Source organism: Macrosteles quadrilineatus, unplaced genomic scaffold (assembly GCF_028750875.1).
Source record: "Macrosteles quadrilineatus isolate MER2022 unplaced genomic scaffold, UCM_ALF_1.0 Scaffold_5__1_contigs__length_97177068, whole genome shotgun sequence".
NCBI lineage: Eukaryota > Metazoa > Arthropoda > Insecta > Hemiptera > Cicadellidae > Macrosteles > Macrosteles quadrilineatus.
Window position 1 is genome coordinate 18,069,350 of NW_026542598.1, and position 24,409 is coordinate 18,093,758.

The 24,409-nt window shown below is 34.3% G+C and overlaps 1 protein-coding gene across 1 annotated transcript; it reads left to right on the plus strand.

Annotated features, from left to right (window-relative positions):
* Positions 1 to 112: 112 nt before the first annotated feature.
* LOC128994397 (N(G),N(G)-dimethylarginine dimethylaminohydrolase 1-like) lies at positions 113 to 24,227 on the plus strand. Its single transcript, XM_054418943.1, has 6 exons — positions 113 to 367; positions 9,253 to 9,355; positions 12,644 to 12,741; positions 14,306 to 14,401; positions 20,126 to 20,254; positions 21,071 to 24,227. The coding sequence occupies exons 1-6, from the start codon at positions 113 to 115 to the stop codon at positions 21,197 to 21,199; spliced, it is 810 nt and encodes a 269-aa protein (XP_054274918.1). The 3' UTR covers positions 21,200 to 24,227.
* The last annotated feature ends 182 nt before the right edge of the window (positions 24,228 to 24,409 follow it).

The window sequence follows — 24,409 nt, forward strand, 5'->3', positions numbered from 1 at the left end:
GAACTCAGCTAACTCTATGGAGTTTTTTTTTCAGATAATTAATTTTGCGGACTTGTCAATGAAGTGTCAACTGTCAATTTGACAGCCCAAATCAACGATCTGCTTGTTCAAAATGGCGTCGTTGAAGTATACTCATGCCGTTGTGAGTCGTATACCAAATTCGTTTAAATCTAAGGATATTAATTTTGAAGAAGCAAAGCGACAGCACGAAAATTATGTGCGGTTACTTCGGAATATCGGATTGGACGTCATAGAACTCCCACCTGACGAATCTTTACCAGAGTGTGTGTTTGTTGAGGACACTGCAGTTGTTTGTAATGGTATTGCATTGATTACAAGACCTGGAAATCCTGCCAGATTAAAAGAGGTATGATTACTTACTGTTGTTCACTTAGAAATAAAAGTCTGACATTCAGGCCCATAAACAATCTTTTCTTCCCACATACCTATTGATCTAAATCCCAAGTGTTATTTTAGGTTAAAAATAAAGATTCAATTCGCTTGACTAGGCCTAAATATTTTGAAAATAATTTACATTTCTTCCATGGTTGTACTCAGCTTACTTCCGGACACGGAAAGTAAGTAAGTAAGTAGATGTTTTGCCCCTTTTTTTGTAATTTACCTCTAATATTAAGGCAGAATTTTGATTCAGGCCCAAGTTACAATCCCATTGGTAGGCTAAGTGATTGTTGTTTATAAGGCCACGCCACACCAAGCATGAACTTTAAAAAATCGTTCAACAAATGACACAAGTCACACAGCACTACAGCGGCGTGCTGTAGTGTCCACCACGACGGCATGCTGGGTCATTTTTTTAGACTACCTGGGTACCTAGTTTTGTCTTGCACATGCACAGAGAAGAGCCTCGAACATTAATTTGTGCATTAAGTTAGGCCTAGGTAATAAGAATAGATTTTAAATAAGTTAGGCCTACTGATTTCCATGTTTACTCATCCACATCTCTATCAGTAAGTTAAGTTAGGGCCTAGTAATATTAACAAAAATAAGTGCACAAGACAGACAGACAGACAGAAAATCTTTAATCAAAATCTTAAAGATTTGAAAGGCATCAATACAATGTTAATACAAATACCCCCGTCGCAGCAAACCTGCTTACTAAGCGAATTTCCATTTACCCGGCTTGATTTCTACTAAAATATTCCCTATAAATTTTCAGATTTATTTCCTAATTAAATAAAATCAAATCAAATCAAAACATCTTTATTTTCCTTACATGTACATGGGTACAAAAATAGTGTCAAGTATAAAGTACTAAACTAGCTTAAAGATATAAATACATTTTAAGTATGAATAGGTATTTATTCAATGAGTTCCTCCATTGTAAATAATTTATAATTTGATTCCTCCTTTATAGAGGCAGGTAATTTCCTTAGAATTAGTGATCCAGCAAAAGTTGGTTTTTTTTTAGAATTCCAGCTTACTGCTTACTTACTTACTTACTGCTTACTGCTGTTCTTCTCCTCCGCAGTCATCAAGATTGGGGGAGGCGTCATCTTTTTCTTTATCTTTATCTTCTTAGTTGTATCTTGGTTTTTTATTGTCTTCTGTTAAAAGTATGGTCATCCAGGAATTCATTTAAACTGTAGTAGGGTCGTTCAAGGAGATAGTTTTTCAGTTGGTTAGCAAATTTTTTCGGGTCTGTAATAGCTTTTAGCCGATGTGGTAATAAATTGTAAAGTTTCATCCCTCTATATGTTGGGGTTTTTGCTGTTTTTTCTAATCTGTGTTGCGGTAGATTCAGATCGGGTTTTTTCCTGGTGTTGTAGTTATGAGTTTCTGATCGTTTAGTGGGGTTCAGTTTCATTGTTTGGGTTATCACTTCAATCAAGTATAAGGATGTTATACAAATAAGACATTCTTTTCAATGCGTACACTCCAGAATTAAGCTTTTTTAATAATTTTTCAACGTGTTTATTCCAACTTAGAAAGATGTTCATCTACATAGAGACCTAAAAGTTTGGCTTCAGAAAGTTGTTCTATTGATTCTGAATCAATGATCAACTTGGGTTCAAGTTTCTGTTTACTTTGTTTAGTCGAAAAGGACATAAAGTTTGTTTTTACCTAACATTAATTTTAATAAATAATGAGTAGTTAGGTTTGCTGCTACGGGGAAGATGTTGAGGTGTGTTTTTTTTCAATTGAAATATTGATAGCTTAGTATGAAATAAGCCAAATTGCCAAATTTGATTAAAATATATCCATAAACAAGCAAACTAGAACAGTTTATTTATTCTCCATAAGAATAACATGGGAATTTTAAATTTACAATTTTTTTAATTTTCTCCGTAGTCAATGAACATTCAAAAAAACTTCAATATACTAAATTATTTGTTTTTTTAAGCTCTTGAAAATGGTCTAGAGAGAAATTTAGAAATTTAAAGTTTTTAGGGTCAAAAATGAGAAAAACCCATTTTTACCCCATAAAACCCCCCATAAACCCCTGATCCCATGGTCCGATTATGCTGGTTCGCGAACTCGTTCGAATAAATGTAGGTTTACACGTTTGTACCAAATTTCATCAAAATCGGATCAATTTTGCTCGAGTTATCGCGCTAACGGGTACATATATAAATATTTATACCTATATATGAATTTGAACGGATGGTGTTTTTGGCCTCTGGGGACCTCAAAACAAAAAAGTAAATCGGTCCCGGGTCTAGGTCTTACCATGAGACCTACGGTAATAGCTTAAATTCCCTATATGGGAAATTTGCTAAAATGAGATAAATTGTCAAATACAATCAAAATTCTGCCAGTTCATAAATTCTCTTATGCTGTAGAATGGCATCTTGCAGAACTGTAAGAGTTCCATCTTACAGATACACAAGATCGATTAAGTAGCGCCCTACCTATACTTAGATTAATGTAACTTAGGCTTAGGTAATTATTGTGACTAGGGTGACCAAGAGTAGCCTACCATAGTAACTTAATTTATATATCATTATAAACTATTTAGATTTTTACCTGAAAACAATGACCAGTGCAAAAATGTTTCTGCTGTCACAAAAACTGAATAGGCCCTACAGTAACTTAAACTACGATCGTTTTAATTTCATTTTAATGTTATATTAGGAACATTGAATCTGCACTTCAATTTTTACACTGTAAAATTGAAGTTAATAGCCGAAGTCACATTTATTGATTGATTAGGCTATAACTTATGTCATTTTAAAGTAAATAAGTTAAGTTCCCTACCCTCACAACCCACACTTACAGTTTACACAGGTAACATAACTTACCGGTACGTTAATTTAAGTAGGCTATGAAATATCTGATTAAAATGTAATGTAGAACCCAGGTTAACCAAAATAAAGGGGGGGGAGAGTCGTTGCGGATAACAAATTTGTCGGTTAACCCGTCGCATGCTAAAAATAGCCTATGTATTACGAGCGGTGAGTTGGAAAAATGAATTTAAAACAACTAGCTGTTGCCCCGGTTGACTTCATAAATATTAATAAAACTATTGATCGGTTAAGCTGAAATTTTAAAAAACAGGATACAGTATACAAGCAAATAATCACACCTGATTTTAATAAATTGAAAGAATAGGCCTAACATAAAAAAAAAACAGCTGAGGTTTTTTTAAACTAGTTATATGGAAAGTTCCCTTTGGAAAGGAATTACGACCTTAAAGGGAAATTTATGAAATAATGGATAGTTTGCGCAAGGTTTCTCGTCGTGACGAACATTTTAAGTACAGTATATAGTTTATAGGGATGTGACTTGTAGGCCCTAGTTTTCTCAAAAGTTCATGGGTACTTTGGGCTTTATATGGATGTCTGTATAGTACAGTATTTTATTTCAGCTACAACAGAAATGTTACAAAGGGCTAGAAAATACTTTAAACTATAAATCCATTTTAACTAAAGCATTTTACATTACGTATTACCATTGACTATATATACCTACTGTAGGTATATATAGTCAATGGTATTACTTATACTTTAGCCCTGTATTATTTTATGGAATCTTTTTCTATTAACCCGGGATTCGGTTAACCCGAATTTGGTTAACCGGGGTTCTACTGTAACATTAATAAGCACCTCAAGGTCGGACATATTTAATCTGGGTCTTGACTGGATTTTAAAAAATTAAGAAGGAATTCATTTCGTTGTTCTCTTCACTTAACCGAGTGGCTTAGCTTAGGTTTTGACCATGTAACCGTTATGTCCCATTATGATAATAGTGTGGTGGCAGTTTTAATTAAATCAAATCAAATCAAATCATTTATTGCCGTAAAACATACAAAACATACGTATGGCATCGTCATATTTTACAATAAATTTCTATTTACAAAACTGGACACCTTAAATAAGTGATAAATTCGTCAACATCATAGACACTTAATTCTATCAAAAGAGATTTCAAATGCACTTTGAATTTCTTATCATCTAAGCATTTTACATTATGTGGCAGCAAATTAAAGATTTTCTTACCTAATTCAAAAGTAGATTTAATGGTAGTCTGATAATTACATTGGTGAATTCTGATAAAATGGCTCTGTCTGGTAAAGTATGAATGTACTGAATTGTTGGCAGGAATATTATTAAGATTTTCTTTAATGTACAACAAAGAATCCAGTAAGTATAATGAAGGTACAGTTAACACACCAAGTTTTCTAAACAAAGGTTTACAGTGAGTTTTTCTTTTTACTTTACAAATGATTCTTAAAGCTTTCTTCTGCAAAATCAGTAATTTTTTAACGCTGCTGTCACATCCCCACACTACAATTCCATACGATAGGTGACTCTGAATGTGAGCAAAGTATATTGACATCAGAACATCAAAATCAACAATCAACCTGAGACGTCTAATCATAAAAATACCTTTACACACTTTTTTGCACACACTGACAACATGATTATTCCATTTAATGTTAGGTTGCAGAACTATACCTAGAAATTTAACCTCTTCAGGTGTGTAGTGAGAACAAGAACTTAGGTTAAATTTGAGGATTTGAGTTTTCTTCTTGTTGAGACACAGAAAATTTGCAGCCGTCCAGTCCTCAACAGTCATGTTGATATTATTGAGGATCTGATTCGCTAAATTATCATTTGAGCAACTTATCTGAACTGCAAGGTCATCAGCGTACATGTATGGCGATACACAAACATTACTTAAAGCTACTGGTAAATCATTAACATATATTATAAACATTGTTGGACCAAAAATTGAACCTTGAGGAACACCTGTGTCAACCTTTAAATACTGAGAGGAACTACCATTAAAAAATACATATTGATATCTGTCTGACAAGTATGACATAACTAACCTAACTGACTGATTATCAAAACCGTAGAACTCAAGTTTTCTAGCCAAAACATCATGGTTTATAGTATCAAAGGCCTTGGACATATCATAAAAGCTGTTAATAACCTTTTTCTTACTGTCTACATTGAAAGTACTTTCTTTCATAAAATTAACAATGGCGTCTTTCGTTCCACGCTTGGGCCTAAAACCATATTGTTTGGGGGTGAACAATGAATTGTCCTCAAAGTAATACAATACCTGCTTGTTTAGCACTATTTCTAAAACCTTTGAGATCACTGGTACGATTGTTATCGGACGATAGTTGGCATAATCAGATTTGGAGCCCTTTTTAAACAATGGAATAACCTTAGAAAGTTTAAGACATTGAGGTACGACAGAAAACACAATACACAGATTTAACAGATAACATAATACTTCAGCGATAAAAGGTGAAGCGAGCTTCATAATACGAGAGTTGAGGTTATATACATCTAGACTTTCACTACTACTTAGAGAATTGATTGCATTGTGCACATTTTCAACAGACACACATTGAAATGAAAACTTTGATGACTCATTGCTTGGCCTATTATACAACTTATTGTTACACAATTTGTTTAGGTAATAATCTATTGTATGTTTTGATTGAGGTATATCATGAGCAATGGCACTAACATTACTAATAAAAAAGTCATTAAAACCATCGCAAGAGAGATCATCTTTTTCCTTAACAATTATAGGTAAATCATTTTTATTTAAACTCTCTTTAACCACAGACCAAATTGCCTTAGGTTTGTCCTTGGCTTTGATGACCCTTTCACAATTATAAGACAACTTAGCTGACCTAACCTCTTTTTGATACCTTGCTTTAAGCTTTTTGTAAGAATCTTTCAAATATGCTTCTCCTGTATTCTTGAATAATTCATAAATGAACAGACACTGTTTTTTGAGTGAACTCAATTCTTCAGTATACCATTTGGGTTTCCTAGGCCTACTATTTAACATTGTACAAATTTTAATTGGAAATGCAGTGTCCACTATTCCTAAGAATACATTTAAAAAGTAATCAAACTTATCATCTAGAGTACACAAAGAATATAATACCAACCAATTAACTTTGCTAAGCAGTAGCCCAAAATAAATACTGTTAATATCATCAATTGATCTTGTAACTTTTTTAAAATTTTTTGAGTATTTATTCTGCTTTGTAATGTCTTGAACAGAAGTAGATTCAAACTTGCACTGAAAAACAACGCTGTCATGATCTGATACCAACATGTGTTCAACAAAAGCAGATACAATTCGAGAAGAGTGAATAGAAACCGTTATATTGTCCATGCAAGTGCCTATACCTACCCCAGTTAGGTTAGGTCTAGTAGCTTCATGTACTGTATTTTTTAGGTTAAAACTTAAAACTAGCTAATAGATTCTCAAAAACATACTTTTTGACATCATTGACCAAAATGTCAATATTGTAGTCACCACACATGATGACAGGTGCATTGGTTTTATTTTTTTCAAACAGTGTATTCAAAACAATATTTAGACACTCAATGAAAGAATTAAAGTTATTATCATCAGGTACTCTGTAGATTTCTAAACAAATAACATTCAAATTACAAATAAGAACAGCTGAAACTTCACATACCAGCGGTGTAGAAAGCTCCACCAGGTAGGCTAGTTCAACGCACTCCAGCTCCGATTGTATGAAGATAGAGGTCCCTCCTCTCACAGGTGAAGGTCGGTGGTAGGCACTGGCTACTTTAAAACCAGGAATAACTATGTCTTCCAGAATGTCTCTGCTAGTCCAATGTTCACAAATGCCAATAACATTAGCATTAAATTTTCTTGATAAGTAGATCAGGTCATCGACTTTTTCAACAATGCCTTGAACGTTCCAATGAACTACAGTAAATTTGTTATCCGTAGTAGGCTCCAAACCAGCATCACCTATGTAACTAGAACTGTTTGTAAACACTGTTTTACAGACATTGTCAGGAACCGATGAGTTCAATTTCGATGCCGTACAGGATTCCGATGAGATAAAAAATGATTACGTGAAGGAAAGAACTCCTTTACCAGCACTCCCTGCTCCCAAAACTCAGGACTTAAGATTTGGGTGGCAGTTTCTTCATTTACACCAATTTTGAAGGACTTGTAGCTTTCAAATTTAGGCTTAACATCTACACACACAAAGTCAGCTATGTTTGAACTCTTGAGATACTCCTCCATATTTTCTTTAGTCACATTTACATCAAGTCGGGACACAAAAATCCAAGTGCGTTTACAAGCAGCTTTGATTTTGACATTTGGGTTATCGCTGGACTTTGATCCCAGAATGGGCTTCTTTTTACTTTCCGGCTTAAAACGAGTCTCTGAATAACCATGCTGCCCTCTAGGCCTAGGCCTATTATCCAACTGAGAACTTCTACGCACAACATCATTTCTGTGGTTGGCGTTACGAGATTTAAAGTTACTGTTTTTAACTACCATAGAATAGGTTGGACCAACATCGGTAGAAATTGATACATCAGAACTGTTGGAATCTGAGCCACCAGAAGGAGCCGGTGTTACCTCTACTGAAAGCTTAGCCGTAGAAGGGATGTTGGATAGCCTAGGCCTACCTGAGTCTGGAGATTCATGTCCTTTGTCTACATTGCTTACCAGAGCATTCCTATAGCTAATTTTTCCTTGGTTCAGTACCAAATCGTCATTTTCATATTCTTTCGATAGAGCAATACCACTCAACATGTCAGTGTGCGAGTCCAACACAGTATGAAACTTAGCTTGCTGATGTACTACAGATGACACATTTTGAGATAATATTTTATAATTTTCAGACAAGTTAGACAATTCTTCTGTCAAAATTTGTATGTATCCGAAACAGTCACAACACACAGGCTTCTCAGAAGGCGCCAAACTATCATAAATAACCTTGTTTGTGTTTGTAGTTGTAGCAGTAGGCGATGTCTTTATGGAGTCTAACCACAAACGACAGCCTTCACAAAACCAAAGCGAGAAGTCACTAATGTCTTTGAACTTGTTATAATCACTATCAGATATATTAATACAGGAAATATGGAAAGGTTTCCCACATTTCCCAGAACATTTCAAGGCTTTTGCCCTTGTATTAACTTTTAAATTACAAGAGCCACAATGCAATATGGTATCGTCACCCGCCATGATGCAGACATGAATGAATAAACAACAAATTGACACTATTCTAACCTAACATAACCCAACTAAACTTCTCGAACCGCATATAAGTTGTTTTATAAGTTGAAAAAGGCATGTGAGGTAGGTAGGTATGTGTGGATTTGTGACTGTAGGCTATAACCTAAGTCCTTTGAAGGTGGGTTAGATTAGGGAAGTTAAAGTTTAGGTTATAATGAATCGATTAGTAGATTTATGTTATCTCCAGACTGTTTTTGAACTTTGTAAAAAGTGCTAAAAACTTGATAAATAACAATTTGAAAAATGCATGCCCATTTTTTAAATTATTATTTATTGTGTTTGTTTTTATTATCCTTAAAACAATCCTTTGTTAGGCCTATATCATTATTGTCTTTTACCCAGTCATATAGCCTATAGTAATCGGTAACAAATATAATCAAGGTTAGAAATATATTCATAAAACTAAGTTATCTGAGGATTCCTCAAGACATGTTATTTTAATAGAAAATAGATCGGAAATATTTTAGTTAAATCTCATCAGTCAATGTTTAAATTCACTTAGTCTGCAAGTTTTGTGCAACTGTGGGGTAGTAATGTTTTCTGTGTTTTTCCCTATCCTAGCAACATTTTTATATTGAACATTATTGATTAGTCCAACTAAACCATCTTTTACTCCATTCCACACTCATTCTTCACTCATACTTGGGTTTAAATACGCACATGAGTGGTGTCCCCAATCCCCATCCCAAATCATAATTATAATGATAAAAGTAGGCTATATAATGATAATAGCTGTTATTTTTACAGGTAGAAACTATAAGAGCAGTCCTAAAAAAAGAATTAGACCTTCCCATTGTTGAGATCAGTGATGAAAATGCCAAGCTAGACGGTGGTGATGTGTTGTTTACAGGTAGGTTTGTTTTTAATTTTGTCAAACTGTGTCCTCCCCTATATCAAACACAAACCTTGAGTATAACAACTTCAATAAGCATTTTATACTTATATGCCAACCCTGTACGTAGGACGGGAACTCTGCTAGTATAATATATATATAAAATAGTCACTCAATTCATTCTTAGGCCTACCTATTTCAAACCACTAACTTACTACTACTAACTTTAGTATAAAAAATATCCCTTTGACGACATGCTATCGACTCTGAAGCAGTCTGCTTTATTTTTTATAGACTTCTGTACGTTCCTTTATTAGAAGGTCGATTGGCGGCGTTCCAGCAAGAACTAAAGCTGCACAGTCCGAGACAATACGATACTTACTTTACCAACGATACCTACTTTACAACACGATCACTTTTCGCTGAGATTCTTGCAAAGTGAGATTGCGCCACATGCACTCCTGTCGGCTGCTTTAGTAATATTGGGGTGGTGGTAAATTTAGCCCTCCGAGTGTCACGCGTCATAAAAATGACGCACAACACACTTTGTGTAGGGTCACGCGTCACTTTTATGACGCACAAACATCGTTTACGGCGAAGGCTCTATGACTGACTGAATCGGATTGAACTGGATCGAGTTAGGTATCGTTCTTTCCGTAATATTCTAAGCTTTCTCCAGAGGTCTGTCTCTAAGCGCTATTCATTTTAGTTCCGAAAATATTGTAGCAGACAGCTGACATGCGTGTATTTGTAAACAGCTAGGTTCCCCCGGACCGATGACTGATGTGTTTTATTACGTTTATCATTGTTTTAGTGTTAAAAATCAAAAGTAGTGATATACGTGGTGCATTATGAGAAGATTTAAGTGATTTTGAAGGGCTGGTTGATGATCCTGAAGAAGTAGGTAGTGATATTGATGTAAATTATCAGCCAGATTCCTAGCTATGGTTAGGCTATGCATTCTTAGCTAAAGGCTATGTACTGAAATCCGTTTTTCGCTCATAACTTATTTATTTGATAACTTACCTCGCTATATGATTATATATTTGTAATCCTCATTAAATTTAGAACAAAGTGGCTATTTTCAAATATTTATAGGCCTATAATTTATACAATTTCATTGAGCGCGAACTTATTTTTTTTTTTTTAATTTTCGAAATTATTTTTTTTTTTACCTAAAAATTTTTTTTTTGAAAAAATGTTCCTTATGTTTTATATATAATATTGAAGCCCATGATTTTCCAAACAAAATGGTATATAGAACATTAGAATTAACATTGTTTTAAGCTTCTCAGATCCGTTTTAATAAAACCTTGCAAAGGGGCCAAAAATAGGTGGACATTAAGGCCTAAACTATGGACACTCGGAGGGTTAAATTTACCATCTTTGGCAGCGATTTCATTTTACCGGCATTCCGAAAATCGGCATTCTACTCTAGAGGGAGCCTACTTTTAATAGGGCACCATTATAAAATCATAGTGTTTTAAAATTAAATTTTATTAAATTAGTACCGATATTCTTTTATTCCAATACTGTATGGTTGGTCTATAGAAACATGAAACCATAATCTATAGTAACAAACATGACAAAAAGTAGGAAACATTTATAAGTATTATTTCATGTTTAAATATTTCAGTATGACTTTGGTAGCAAATTTATCCTAATGTGAGTTAATTAGTAACATATTCAAAGGTTTAAAAGAGAGTTAAAGTTAAAGTGAGGAAGAGACTGATATTTTTCTGCTGACCACATAATACATTTTAGAAGTTATAAAAATCTTTCATAGGTACTAAGTTGTCATACTATAAAATTATCACTTTACAATATCTTATTGTATCAATTTCTTACATTAAAGGAAGCAAATTTAAATGATCACAACATAATTATTGTTGTCAATCGTTCATACGAAGTGACAGGGTAAACCACAGTGAATCTGAACAGAAACGGTCCGTTTGATTGAGGCAATTGAGTAAGAGTGGAGTCAAAGGCCAACGACACCCAATTGTGACATCAGCTTCCTGTCATCAGGTGCCTGCTGCATCACAATCACAGATCAACAGGAACAATCTTCAATCTGATGTAACATCTGTTGTTTTACACACAATCTACTATTACTTCTCTTTTTAGCAGACTTAATTAAAGAATTTTGCCAGCTGTTTCAACTGCACAAGTTAGTTCTATGATATTAAATAGCGTTAAAAAGTTATAAGGTTTACCAATAGGGTGCAGCACTATTATTTTTTGCATTTATGATAACAGCTAATTTGAACCAACTAGCAACAAAAAGCTGTGGTACAAAATGAGAACTTTATTTTTTTCTATGGTTTAGGTGCAGTGATACTAAGGAGGACACACTCTGCTTTATATATATGCTTTAGGCCTATATACTTTCCATTTATATGAATACTCATAAGGTTAACATAGGAAACTCCAGAGCCACTGGGGCGGAGCCCGAAAGGATTTTTAAGATAAGAATAAGTCTATTTGTTAATCGGGTATGTTAGCTATCATCATACAAAATGTTAACCCTTTCGGTTTAGTATTTTTCGTGTTTACTTGTCACAAACATCCATTCATCCATTCATCCATACATCCAAACTTTCTCACTTATAATATTATTACAGTAGTTGACTGTGAAAGAAACTAGATGACAAAAAGTAATGCTCTTTCGTTTAACTGAAGTACAAACCAACTCAAACTGTAACTTACAAACTAGCAAAATGCATCACAGCTTTAAGTTTTAAAATAACTTATAAAAATTGGCTGACAGCAGTAACTATTTCCTTATTAAGTCATAAGTCATTTATTTGGCCAGATTTACATTAATGCTAAGTCCATACACATAAAAATACAGATTGTCTTATAAACTATAGAATAACTATTCTGGCGATGATTAGATTGTTAATGACTAAAAATAAATCACAGCTATTCGACACTAAATTTAAACTCATGAATGATTACTCTTCAGATTAATCAAACTGCCAAACATTGGAGTAGCAAGACATATTGCATGATTTATTCATGTTTAAAAAAAATTAGAAGTGTACTGCTCATATTTTGTTGCTATCTAAGTCTAATTTATTTATAAAAATTACAGTAAACTTTGAAGTAAAATTTATTTAAAAAATCAAGCTTCAAATGCCACTGTTGAATTATTTGGATTAAGTGCATAGCGAGACTACATAGCCTTTTTCGCAAAACATCTAATGTTTTGTCACAGTACTTGAGTTAATGTAGTACAGTCTGCATTTAGTTTTCTTTTCAAATTGAGACTGTTGAAACCACAACAATACATTCTGTTAACAGGTAGAGAATTCTTCGTGGGCTTATCTAAGTGGACAAATGAAGCAGGAGCAAAGGCAGTGGCTGCTGCCTTCCCTGAGTATCCTTGCACGCCTATCAAGGTAAGTCAGTTACAATGGATAGAATTACGTTCAACTTAAGACCAACACACACTGGCCGTACATATGTTAGATGACAGACGTCCACGCAGAGACCTCCAGAGGCTGTGAGCTCACACCGATTCTCGTAAATACTGTATTTCCCCATGCCACGAGCTACCGAGTAGTCATGGCTACCTTTGTGTGAAGGGTTTTAATGATGTAATGTGTGGATGAGTCCAGCATTAGTGACAAGACTTTGCTGCTGTTCTCCATCAGCGAGGAGTATTATTAAGCCTACACCTAATGAATGGAATAAAACATATTTTTGGCAAATTTCATCATTTGGTGATCGACCTTGGGTTGGACAATGAGAGTTTCATAGGTGCAGAGGTTGAGGAGGTTCACTAAGGATGGGAGAGAGGGAACGTCCAGGCATTGATGTCTGTGCTGAATTGCTCACCTAGTGTTAATTGTGTTGGCTTGCAGACAGACATACACGTCCTTGGGCCGACCAGTGTGTACTATCATCGCCGTGCAGGGGTTTGTCAGTCGACAGACGGATGGCTGGTGTGTGTTGTCCTCTGTGGTGTGCTACTTTTATCGAGTTTAATACAAAAGATACAAAAGACTTATTTGTTTATTCAACTAGGCTAATACAAGGCTTTGTTCCATGAAAAGATACTAGTTTAATTCTTTATAATAAGTTTCAAAGTTTCATAGTTTGTGCTGAAATCTGCTGTCAACCATCTGAACTTTTTCAAGTTTACATTTGTTTACATCAAAACAGATGGCAATGATACAATTTTGTTTACATCCATACAAAAATGGGGTTATCTGTAGTTGGTTCATTAGTATTCGTAAATTTTCTTGGATGCCTCAAAGAGATCTCGCACCTCGCACGCAATACAAATAATAGGGATATGATTAGACATAATCGTTTTCATCCTTATCAACTATAGGTATATAAAATTTATCATGGATTGTAAAGTCACAAAATGACACAGGTTGCTAGTTAGAATTAGTCACAAATATTTTGCAAACTCATTTTATAATTTATTAGGTACTTTACTTTTTGTCATAAATGAATTTAGTATACACAATTTTGCTGGATAAAAATGAAATAACAGACGTGATAATATTGAGTGATCAAGAAGGCCTAAGTAAACTATGGCCAGCAAGTGTGTAAGATGCTTATCAGAGAAGGGCTGTATCTGATTGTAGTCTTATCAGTCATTCTGTTCATATCAGTTTAGTCATTGCCTGTACCATTAAACACTGATTATATTGTGCTAAATCATCATGACAATATTAGTTACAAAATACAATTCAGCCAAAGAAGGAATAAATTATACTTGATGTTAAATTTAATAAAATGTATAATTAATTTAGTAAAGCATTACTTATTTTTAAAAATTTCCAAATCTATAAATTCACCTTAAATAACTTTAATCTTTAACCCTCCTATGGATGGTTATTAATTTGAATAGATGGAAATCTTATTTCCAGCCTCCACTGAAGTAATAATGATAACTCTCAACGTATCCACAAAACCTCAGCTAGCCTACTTTAACCTTGTGTTTCTTAGGTTGGAGACACTCAGCACCTGAAGTACATGGTCAGCATGGCAGGTCCTGATGTATTCTGTATCAGCATGAGCAAATCCTCTCAGGAAGTTCTTAAAGTAAGTGGATGTATGATATTATTGTTACTATCTATATTTTCAGTTACAAATAAGTACCGGTAACAAGTACACAGGTTAAAAACAACCCTTTTACGCAGCTTACTTTAAACCAACTGGTTTGTATGTTGTTTTAATTACGTTAGTAAATTATTTTATTTGCAACCGTTTTTTTAACTAGCTAGCCTTTTTAATTCATTTTTTTAAATCAAAAAGATTCACTTTAGCACATTACTGTATTTATAGTAATACCAGAAACAAAAGAAACCTGGGCCGTTTCGAGCCGCGCAGGTCTGAAGGGTAAGCCACACCTACCGGCGCGAACCACGTGATCTTTTTGTTTCTGCGCAGGTTGTTTTGTTCGTGGTATGTCTATAATTACATTACAGCACTGTACAGTATTAGACCAATGGCATTCGATGTTGGAGAGAGCAGAGTAAAATTGTAATGTTTCAAACGCCAACCTTTCAGTTGGTTATGACCAATCCAATAATTGTTGATCTGCCAACTTCTGTTGAAAACTCACACATTTTTTTCTTAACCTAGGGTAAACTTCATGATTGCTAACTAACAGTTGCAGGAAGGTTTATTGAAAGATTCTGAAAATGTCAGGTGGTTGTAGTGAAAGAAACTCTCATAATTATCCTTTACTACACCCGTAAAAGTTATTTTTAGTTGTATTGTATGTATTCTAAACTATCTTTACGTATAACTGCGTAACTGTATTTATTTAATAAAAAAATATTTTAATGCAGCTTTAAAAGAAGCAGAAATGGCTTTTGCAAGGAAATCAAGCAAAACTGATGATAAGCATTGCTCTGAAAGTCAAACCTCAGACGACACCTTGCTTAGCTGCATCACTCAACTTCATACCTCAATTAACAAGCCCGAACCTATGTTAAACAATTTAAATCTTACCATGGACGATTTTCAAAACATTGTACAGAATTTTGATACAGAAGAGAATGATTTAGAAAGTTCTCTTAACCTTGCAGCGGAGGTTGGAAATGCTCTCCTTGAAGAAAACAATAAACTTAGAGAGGATGTACACAAGCTGAGTCTCGAAAATGCCAAACTGTCTTTTCAAGTAACAAAAATAAAAAATGGAAATGAAGCAGCAGCTTGGGAAGAAAAAATAGACACACTATTAGACCAAAATGAAAGATTGTTAATGAAAAACAACTCGTTAGTGGAAACCATCAATAATCTTGATAAACAGCTCGACAATGAGAAGATGCTTCGCAGAGACTTAGAGCACACCTTTGAAGAATTGGACAAGGAAAAAGAAGACACATTAAAAAAATATGAACAAGAAACTCAACAACTTAAACAGAACATAAAAGATTTGACACAAAAACACAATGAAGTTAAGCTGGATGAAAAAGAGGAAAATCTGGTTAGTACAAAGCCTGCTGTAGCCCAGACCCATCAATGTATAGCTGGTCACAGTCCTTTCCTCTTAGCTGAACTTGTTCAAATTAAAATTAAACAAAATCAAATGGAACACGTCATCAACACCCTGAAAATGCAGATGAACAAAGAGATTTCTAACACCATTTCTCCGACAACTCGTACAAATCCTTCCATTCCAACACCAGTTCATTAAAAAATAAAAGGGCTCAAAGAAATCATAACAGAACTAACATATTTAGCGTATCCCTGCAAAATGCAAAATACCTAGAACAAACAAATCACACACTTGCTACTGACTGCCGAGAAATAACCAGCAAAACCTTCAAAAACACAACGTGGAGAGCCAGACAAACTCCAACGAAAAAACTGCAAACTGAAACAACAACCGGGAGAGTCAGACAAACTCCTACTAAAAAACTGCCAACCGAGACTACAACAGGGAGAGTCAGACAAACTCCTACTAAAAAACTGCCAACCGAGACTACAACAGGGAGAGTCAGACAAACTCCTACTAAAAAACTGCCAACAGAAACTGCAACAGGGAGAGTCAGACAAACTCCTACGAAAAAACTGTCATCTGAGACCTTAACGGAACAAGTATCAACAGGGGGAACCAGCCAAACCCCGCCACAAAAACTGTCACAAGTGTCACAAACAGTAAAAGCTCAAGAAAGCCTGAAAGAGACCAAAAATAAAAATAAACTTCCACCCCTAAATGCTAAGCCAAAGAGCAAAGACGAGGATTACAATGATTTCTTTGTAAAAAATATAGGATTTTATTCAGAACATATGAAGAAGCATTATGGATATTTAGTAAAAAGGGAGGCTGCATCGCTACAGGATAATAACTTTGTTTTTGCCTCACCTTCTCAGATTATTCCAACGCAGCCTGATTTTACTTTAAGAAAACTGCAAAAATCAGCAGTGACAAGAGAAACGCAACCTGACTGTTTTTTAGACAATCGAGTCAGGATGTAAACTCCAAACTCATCCTGCTGCACCAAAATACACAGGAAGTCTCAAATAAAATAAATAGACTACAGCACCTTTTAGAAGAAACCAAACCTGACATAGTAATTCTGACAGAACATGGACTGAAACCTGAGACAATAAGTAGCACCGTCATAGCTACTGGATTCTGCCTCAAGGCTCACTATAGTAGAATAGAACACAGAAAGGGAGGTGTTTGCATTCTTGTAAAAGAAAGCCTTGAGAGCAGAACAGTAGCCATAGATGTTTCCAAGTACTGTAAAGAACTGTTATTTGAAGCAGCTCTTATAAAAATAAAATTCAAGAACTCAAATCTGTTTGTACTGGGAACCTACAGACCCCCAAACGGAGACCTTGAGGAATCATTAAACACCTTTACAGAACTAATTGAGGAAACAAAAATTGAAAATTCCCCTCTTATCATCATGGGAGATATTAACGTTGATTTGTGTAACCCAAACAGGAAACACATTATCTTAAATGAAACTCTTGCTATGCACAATATCCAGAGACTACAGCTTCCACCTACGAGAATAACAAATCTAACACAAACCTCCATTGACTGGATATGTACAAATATGGACACAAACCAACTCACTCCAGAAATCATCAATGCAGGACTTTCGGATCATACTGCTCAACTCTGTACTGTAAACTTCAACTCACACATCAACTCAAGTTATCCAGCCCAAATTGGACGCTGCCTAAAAAATAAAAACCTGCAAGACCTCAAGTATCTTCTCAGTCAAGAAAACTGGCTTAGTGTTACCTCAATAAACAATGCCGAAGAAGCTTTTAAAACTTTTAGTAACATAGTGAGAGTAGCTATGGATGCAGCCTGCCCCCAAAAGAAGATAAAAACACAAAGAAAACATAAACTAAAATTCTCTATGGACCCAGAAGCAGTGAGACTTAAAGCCGAATTTCTTAAAGCTCTAAGAAAGTTTGAGGTGACGGGAAATCCAGATGACAGAAGGGTTTCTATTGAAAATAAAAAGAACTATGACCTGTACTTGAAAACGATGCGGAAAAAGGTTAACTCTGACCAGTTGATGAAAGCTGAAAATAAATCTAAAGCTATCTGGGAAACAATAAACACAGTGTGGTCCAAAAAGGAAACATCCCTAAATGAAATAACCCTTCAAGTAGATGGCCAACTCATAAGTAATGTGACCCATGTTGCAGAGCATTTGAATACATTTTTTACACAAGTAGGAGAAAAAACAGTAGAGAAACAAAAACACCTAAAGACCACAGCTCAAACTCCTGACGTAACTCAAACAGGTCCACCGTTTTCCTCCTTTCAAAGCACAGACGAGAAGGAAGTTAAAATGATTATAAACAAACTTAAAGCAAAAAACTCGTCTGGAATTGATGAAATCTCGTCAAAAATACTTAAGCATTGCTGCAATGAACTAGCACTACCATTGGCTGATTTGATAAATAAGTCCCTAAAACAAGGCATCTTTCCTTCACTACTTAAAATAACTAAAGTATACCCGAAATTTAAAAAAGGTAGCACATTAGAAGCAAGCAACTACAGACCAATTTCCCTCGTTTCCACCTTCTCCAAAATATACGAAAAAGTTGTTTTAAAAAGACTTTTAGACCACTGCACAAATCACAACCTACTAAACAACCTGCAACATGGATTTACAAAAGGGAAATCCACAACAACAGCAATAATTCAGATGGTTGAGTCCCTGATTGACAGCCTAGATGAAGGAAATCTAACAACAGGAATCTTTCTTGATTTCAGTAAGGCATTTGACTGCCTTGACCACCAGCTAATCATTAAAAAGCTGGATTCCCTGGGGGTATCAGGGATAGTAAGAGAATGGTTTCAAAGCTACCTTACAGACAGGAGTCAGTTTGTAGAACTAAGGCACAGAGATAACAGCCTAATAAGAAAAACAAGATCAAATTTTCAACCAATAAATCGAGGAGTTCCCCAAGGGTCAGTTATGGGTCCGGTACTGTTTATTCTTTTTACCAACGATTTGCCGCAACAAATAGGAGACGCCTGCCTTACTCTTATGTATGCTGATGACACAACCTTAGTGTTTAATGAACCACTAGCTGAAAATCTAGAAGTAAAATCCTATGTGTCACTCAGTATGGCCTACCAATACTGCTATAACAATGATCTCGCAGTAAACACGTCTAAAACAACTCAAATAGCTTTTGGCCGTAAATCTCAAGAAGTGCCACGACTCCCAGATGTAGAAGTGGAAGATGAAGCTAAGTTTTTGGGCATCACACTCGACAAGAATTTAACCTGGACCCCTCATGTGGACAATATATGTAAAAAATTAAGTTCAACCATCTATGCTCTTAAACATATAAAAAATGCAACAGATGACATGACAACAAAAGTAGCATACTTTGCACTTTTCGAGTCGCATATGAGATATGGACTTGTAGCATGGGGTGGAACCTCTGCCACTAACATGCAAAGAGTTCTCAGAAAACAAAAAAAGGCAGTCAGAATAACTGCAGGACTCCACAGACTCGACAGCTGCAGGGAAGCATTCAGGTAACTCAAAGTACTTACCCTTGTAGCACTCTACATCCAGGAAGTTGTGTTATTTGCAGTAAGAAATAACCCTACAAGGCGTGGCAAAATGCACCAACACAACCTGAGAAACACCATGCAGTACAACCTTCCACAACATTGCACGGCACAGTTTGAAAAGAAACCTTCATACGCAGGAATGAAAATCTACAACAGGCTACCTCCAGATCTAAGAAGCAAGTCAGAAGATGACCTCAAACCAGCTTTGCATCAATGGCTCATTAATCGACCTTTCTATTCCTTAGAAGAATACCATCAACAGGTCTTTGACTAAACAACACCTCAACCACACATTTAGAAAAAATTGTAAATTGACGCTACTACTATTCTTAATGAATGTGTAAATAAAGATTAATTGTCTATTGTCTATTGTCTATTGTCTAACTGCTATTGAGTGTAAGGCACATTATCAAGGTAAGGTGTCTGAAACTATGCGAGTTTGAAACAGCTATGTTTGCCTTACAGTATCTGTCCAAGTTGTTCTCTCTGAGTTATCAAATTGTTGGTTATAAACCTCAATAATGAAATAGTTATACAGTCTAGAAAGTAATCCATTTAGGCATGGTATTGTACCAATTTCATGAAAACCAAGTACCATTAATTGTTCAACCATTCCAATCACCTCATCTGGTCCAGGTGAAATATAAATTGGTGTGGCCAAAGTATACATATATTTTTTAGAAATTTCAGCATCATTAATTTATGGAGTGGAGAATCTATGCTAATTCAACTTGTGCATGTTGTTATAGAGGATTCAGAGGGAGGCGACATATGGCTACCAAATACTAACGGTACCTGAAGAGGCGGCGGCCAATGTTCTGTACATCAACGGCACCCTCATACACAGGGCGGACGAAGAGATTCCGGAAAGTGCTAAGGTAAGAAAAAATGCTTGTAATGAATACGTTGACAAGAATACAATTCTTGTCTTGAAATATTTCTTCTTTAGAACAATTTTGTTAAGATTTTAGTAAGAGATTAAGCCAAGCCAGATTTTTCAAAACAGGAACTCAAATTTTAAAACTACTCTAAATGTTCCAAAGTTTTGTTAGAATTTAGAATCAAACCGTGAAACTGCCGAAATTGATCATGTCTTCAGTCAGTACCGATTTCATTCGTCAGTTTTTAAATAAACAGATAGCTGAAAACACACAGTAAAAAGTGCCACTAATATACAGTAGACTCCCTCTTATCCGGACACCTTTGACCGGACATTGGTTTAACCGGACTACACTCGGCGGAAATCAAATGACATCTCTTTAACCGGACAATTTTTATCAGCACATTGGTTTAACCGGATTAGATCGGCAGGAAGTGAACTGAAACGACTGTTCTCGTGGGAAAGATTTGAGACCAGTGATCACGTGTCTAAATACAATGTTCTCCTAAATTTAAGTAGAATATCACAGTAAACGGTCCGTTTTAACAAGTTTTTGGGGACGTCGGTTTACCTGGAAAAACTGTTATCCAGACTAGCCTCGGTCCTGAGGAGTCCGGATAAAAGGGAGTCTACTGTACCGTTTTTTTTTGTTTTTTTCATATACATATCAATTTCTTTACATTAAGTTCTCCTAAAGAAATATCCTACCTCGATCACCATTTGTAAGATTTCCATTGAACAAACTTTAACTGTATTGTGCAATTTGGTCATAATTAGGTAAGAGTTTTAGGGTAATGACTGGTGTATATTTCAGGTGTTCTACAACAGGATAGACTTCTCCAGACATGCCGTCAATGTCTCAGAGCTAGCGAAGACATCCAACAGCGGACTTAGCTCTTGTTGTCTGTTACTACGGAGATCTAGACACATTCGCAGTCTTTAAAATTGCATCTTATTGTCTATCTCTTCCCTTCTGCCCTTAGTGCAAACCCAATTTGAGTGAGTGAAATCAATCAAAGTAATCTAAGTAGGATGTTAAAACACAAATACATTCAATTACTTTTCTAAAAAGATTATTGAAACAAAGTTTTGTTAAATAATTGTGGTTAGTCTAAAATACAGAGTTAATAGTATTAATTTGAATACCGTACCTTGTACCAAAGATAATAATTATTTGGTGGTTTTATCCAAAAAAATTTACCAAGTGACCTGCCAATAACTTGTGCAGTACTTTCTTGATATGAATTTAGTGCTTGGGTTTGCACGATTCCTTATCCATTCCCTCTTGTATTCAATGGTGGCTACCACAACGCTTAGCTTGGATCTGCCCTGATGTCAAACATCCTTAGATATAAGCTACGTTCAAAACTATCTTCCTTTGAATGCAACGTGTATGCGAATTGTTAATAGCTTTTTCAGATAGGACTCAAAATTCAAAGAGTTTAAACTGAACGCTGAAAGCTTGAATTACTCTTAGTTTTAAATATCAATATTTTTCTGCATTAGTATTTTATCAAGTAATTAAAATCACATACTATATGTGTAAATATTTTGAAGTTTTTCCAAAAATTCAAAGATGTTTCATTTTTAAAATTGTGGTTGTATGTCAGTAAGGTGATAAAAATTGGTAATTTTGTTTGGTTATTGAAACTTAACCCACCAGGATAGATAGCCAGTAGGATACTGAATGAAAATTCAGGTTATAATTTTATACCAAGTTATTATCTCGTAAGTTGGTGTTTAAGTACAATGTAGAATGTGTAATTGCGGATTAGAATTGAAAATTAGCTAATAGCTATCCAAATTGTCTTCCCCCAAATTTAGTTGTGACAATAGAGATTATTGGTGTAATTGTTCTTATAAAATAAGAGTAAATAGCATTTTAAGAACAATGAGTGTTTGTTTTATTGAGACAAATGTGTTAGAAAAAAGTACAATTTCTAGCTTTAGAAATGAATATAATTTATTTTTTACAGTTTTTACATGTGTTATTAAATATTTTTGTTTGTTATTCCAATAAGGTCCCATAAATACTTTACTTAGGCCAAGTTTATTAATTTAGCTTATATTATTTATTATAAAAATACATAACTGATAGACTTAATATTTGTTCACAAAGCAAAAGAACCGAAGAAAATATGAAGCTTCTCTTTTGTTTGAAATCGTAGTAATAGTTTATTAAGCTGTATTTGTGTAATAATTTTTTTAGTGTTTATTAACAAACAATTTGTCAAAGTCAAACTCACAAAGCATTCAATTTCACCTTGTATTTAGTTCAATCAAAAATGTGACTACAAACTACAACTTGTATTCAATTAATATATGAGTAATTTGAGTTCAAAATAGTAGTGGGATCTATACCCCTAAAAACTATTTTACTTTTGCATTTCAAGCTTTGGTTTATTATTTATGGCTTTTTGTTAAGTAAGTAAGCTTTCATTCAATGTTATTGTAACTACTGCCAGCGTATATTAAGTGTCTTATTTTGCAAAACATTGACCAAACTACCTAGGGGATTTTAGTTGTACTAGTAGAATATAAACTATTATTTAAAAAAAACTAAATTAATTTATTATTTAATGTTTTATCAAGAAACAACCTTACAACATTGTTTGGTAATGTTATTTTCATGAAACTCTTATAACAAGTTATTGTTCAACACTTATCATTGTTAATAGCAAATATTTTACCCTCGTATATTTTGGGACTTGATACATCCATTGCTTGTCAGGATGTGATAAAACATATTAATTATGATTCACATTTGGGGTTTGTTAAATCATGTAATTTTTATGTCTTTGTTCTATTAATTGTGTTGGAGAAGCCAATTAAACATAAAGCACCAAATTATAAACATTTTAAACAGAAACAGAAAATAAAAATTTAATAACTCTTTAAGGCTGCGGCCACACGGGCGTTTTTTTCACGCACAAACGCAGCGTGAAAACACGCGAAAAATTAGAGTAGCATTGAAACAAATAGGCGACCGCTACTGCGGGAAAACTTACATTTAATGCTGCTCATATTTCTTGCGTTTTTTCACACTGCGTTCTTGCGTGAAAAAACGCCCGTGTGGCCGTAGCCTAAAACAATGTGAAGTACACCAAATGTAGCTTACTACTGGCTGCAATCAAGCCTGGCAATCTTTTATTTGTAGAATAAAATACATTTCTTTTCTAATTTAATACAACAAATAATTTGTGTTTATTGTTTAACTAGTTCTCATTCAGTACAGGTCGTATTCGTGAACAAAACGTCAATTTAATTTTCCTTACTTGTTAAAAAAATGTAATAATGTATTTTTATGAATAATTTGTTCAACATTCTACATAGTGCATGCATGTCAATAACTAAGAAGTAATAGTGATGAATTAGTACAAAAAATATCATTAGTGTTGAAATCAAGTAAAAAATTTTAGAAAACAAATCAAAATCTTTACAGAATTTGAACCTTTTAAAAAAATCATTGGTTTTAATTTAACTATTCATAGGCCTATCGTTTTGCAAATTGAGATTTAAAGTGTCAAAAATATAAAAATTTGGCAATGTTTATTTTTATTGGTGAACCATAATTTACCATATTTGAGCATGTTAGATGTTTGATACCTCCACCCCATAGAGTAGACGTTGTGTGGAATTGTTAGAGATATTTACACTGTAACTGATGTAAATAGGAAAATAATAGTTGTGATTGACTACCAAGGGAACAATAAATAAATTAAATGCATTTAAATTGAGTTTGTAAGTTTTCATATTTTATAACTGATGAAAGACTGAATTGATTGTTATATATTTTTATGTTATAAAAAGTAAAAATTGTAAAAGACAGTAATTATTTATCACACAAGCATAGGTTATAAACACCAATATTATCTTTCTCGCATTATGCTTTTGTTATATTCACTGACTTAGTCTTTCGCTGTATTGTGACACAGTGTGCAATCAAAAATTAAATATGTAATTACCTGTTATTTTGTGAACTATTTATTGCCCTAACGTTAGTCACATACAAGTTTAAATATCCAAATTAATATTTAATAATATCCCACTAATCATCGAAAGCTATAAGAAAAAAATTGACCTTTTCTGTTGATTCGCTACCTCTAGTAGAATGTGGTTAGGTTAAGTTCAGTTTTTCTAACTCTACTCTAAC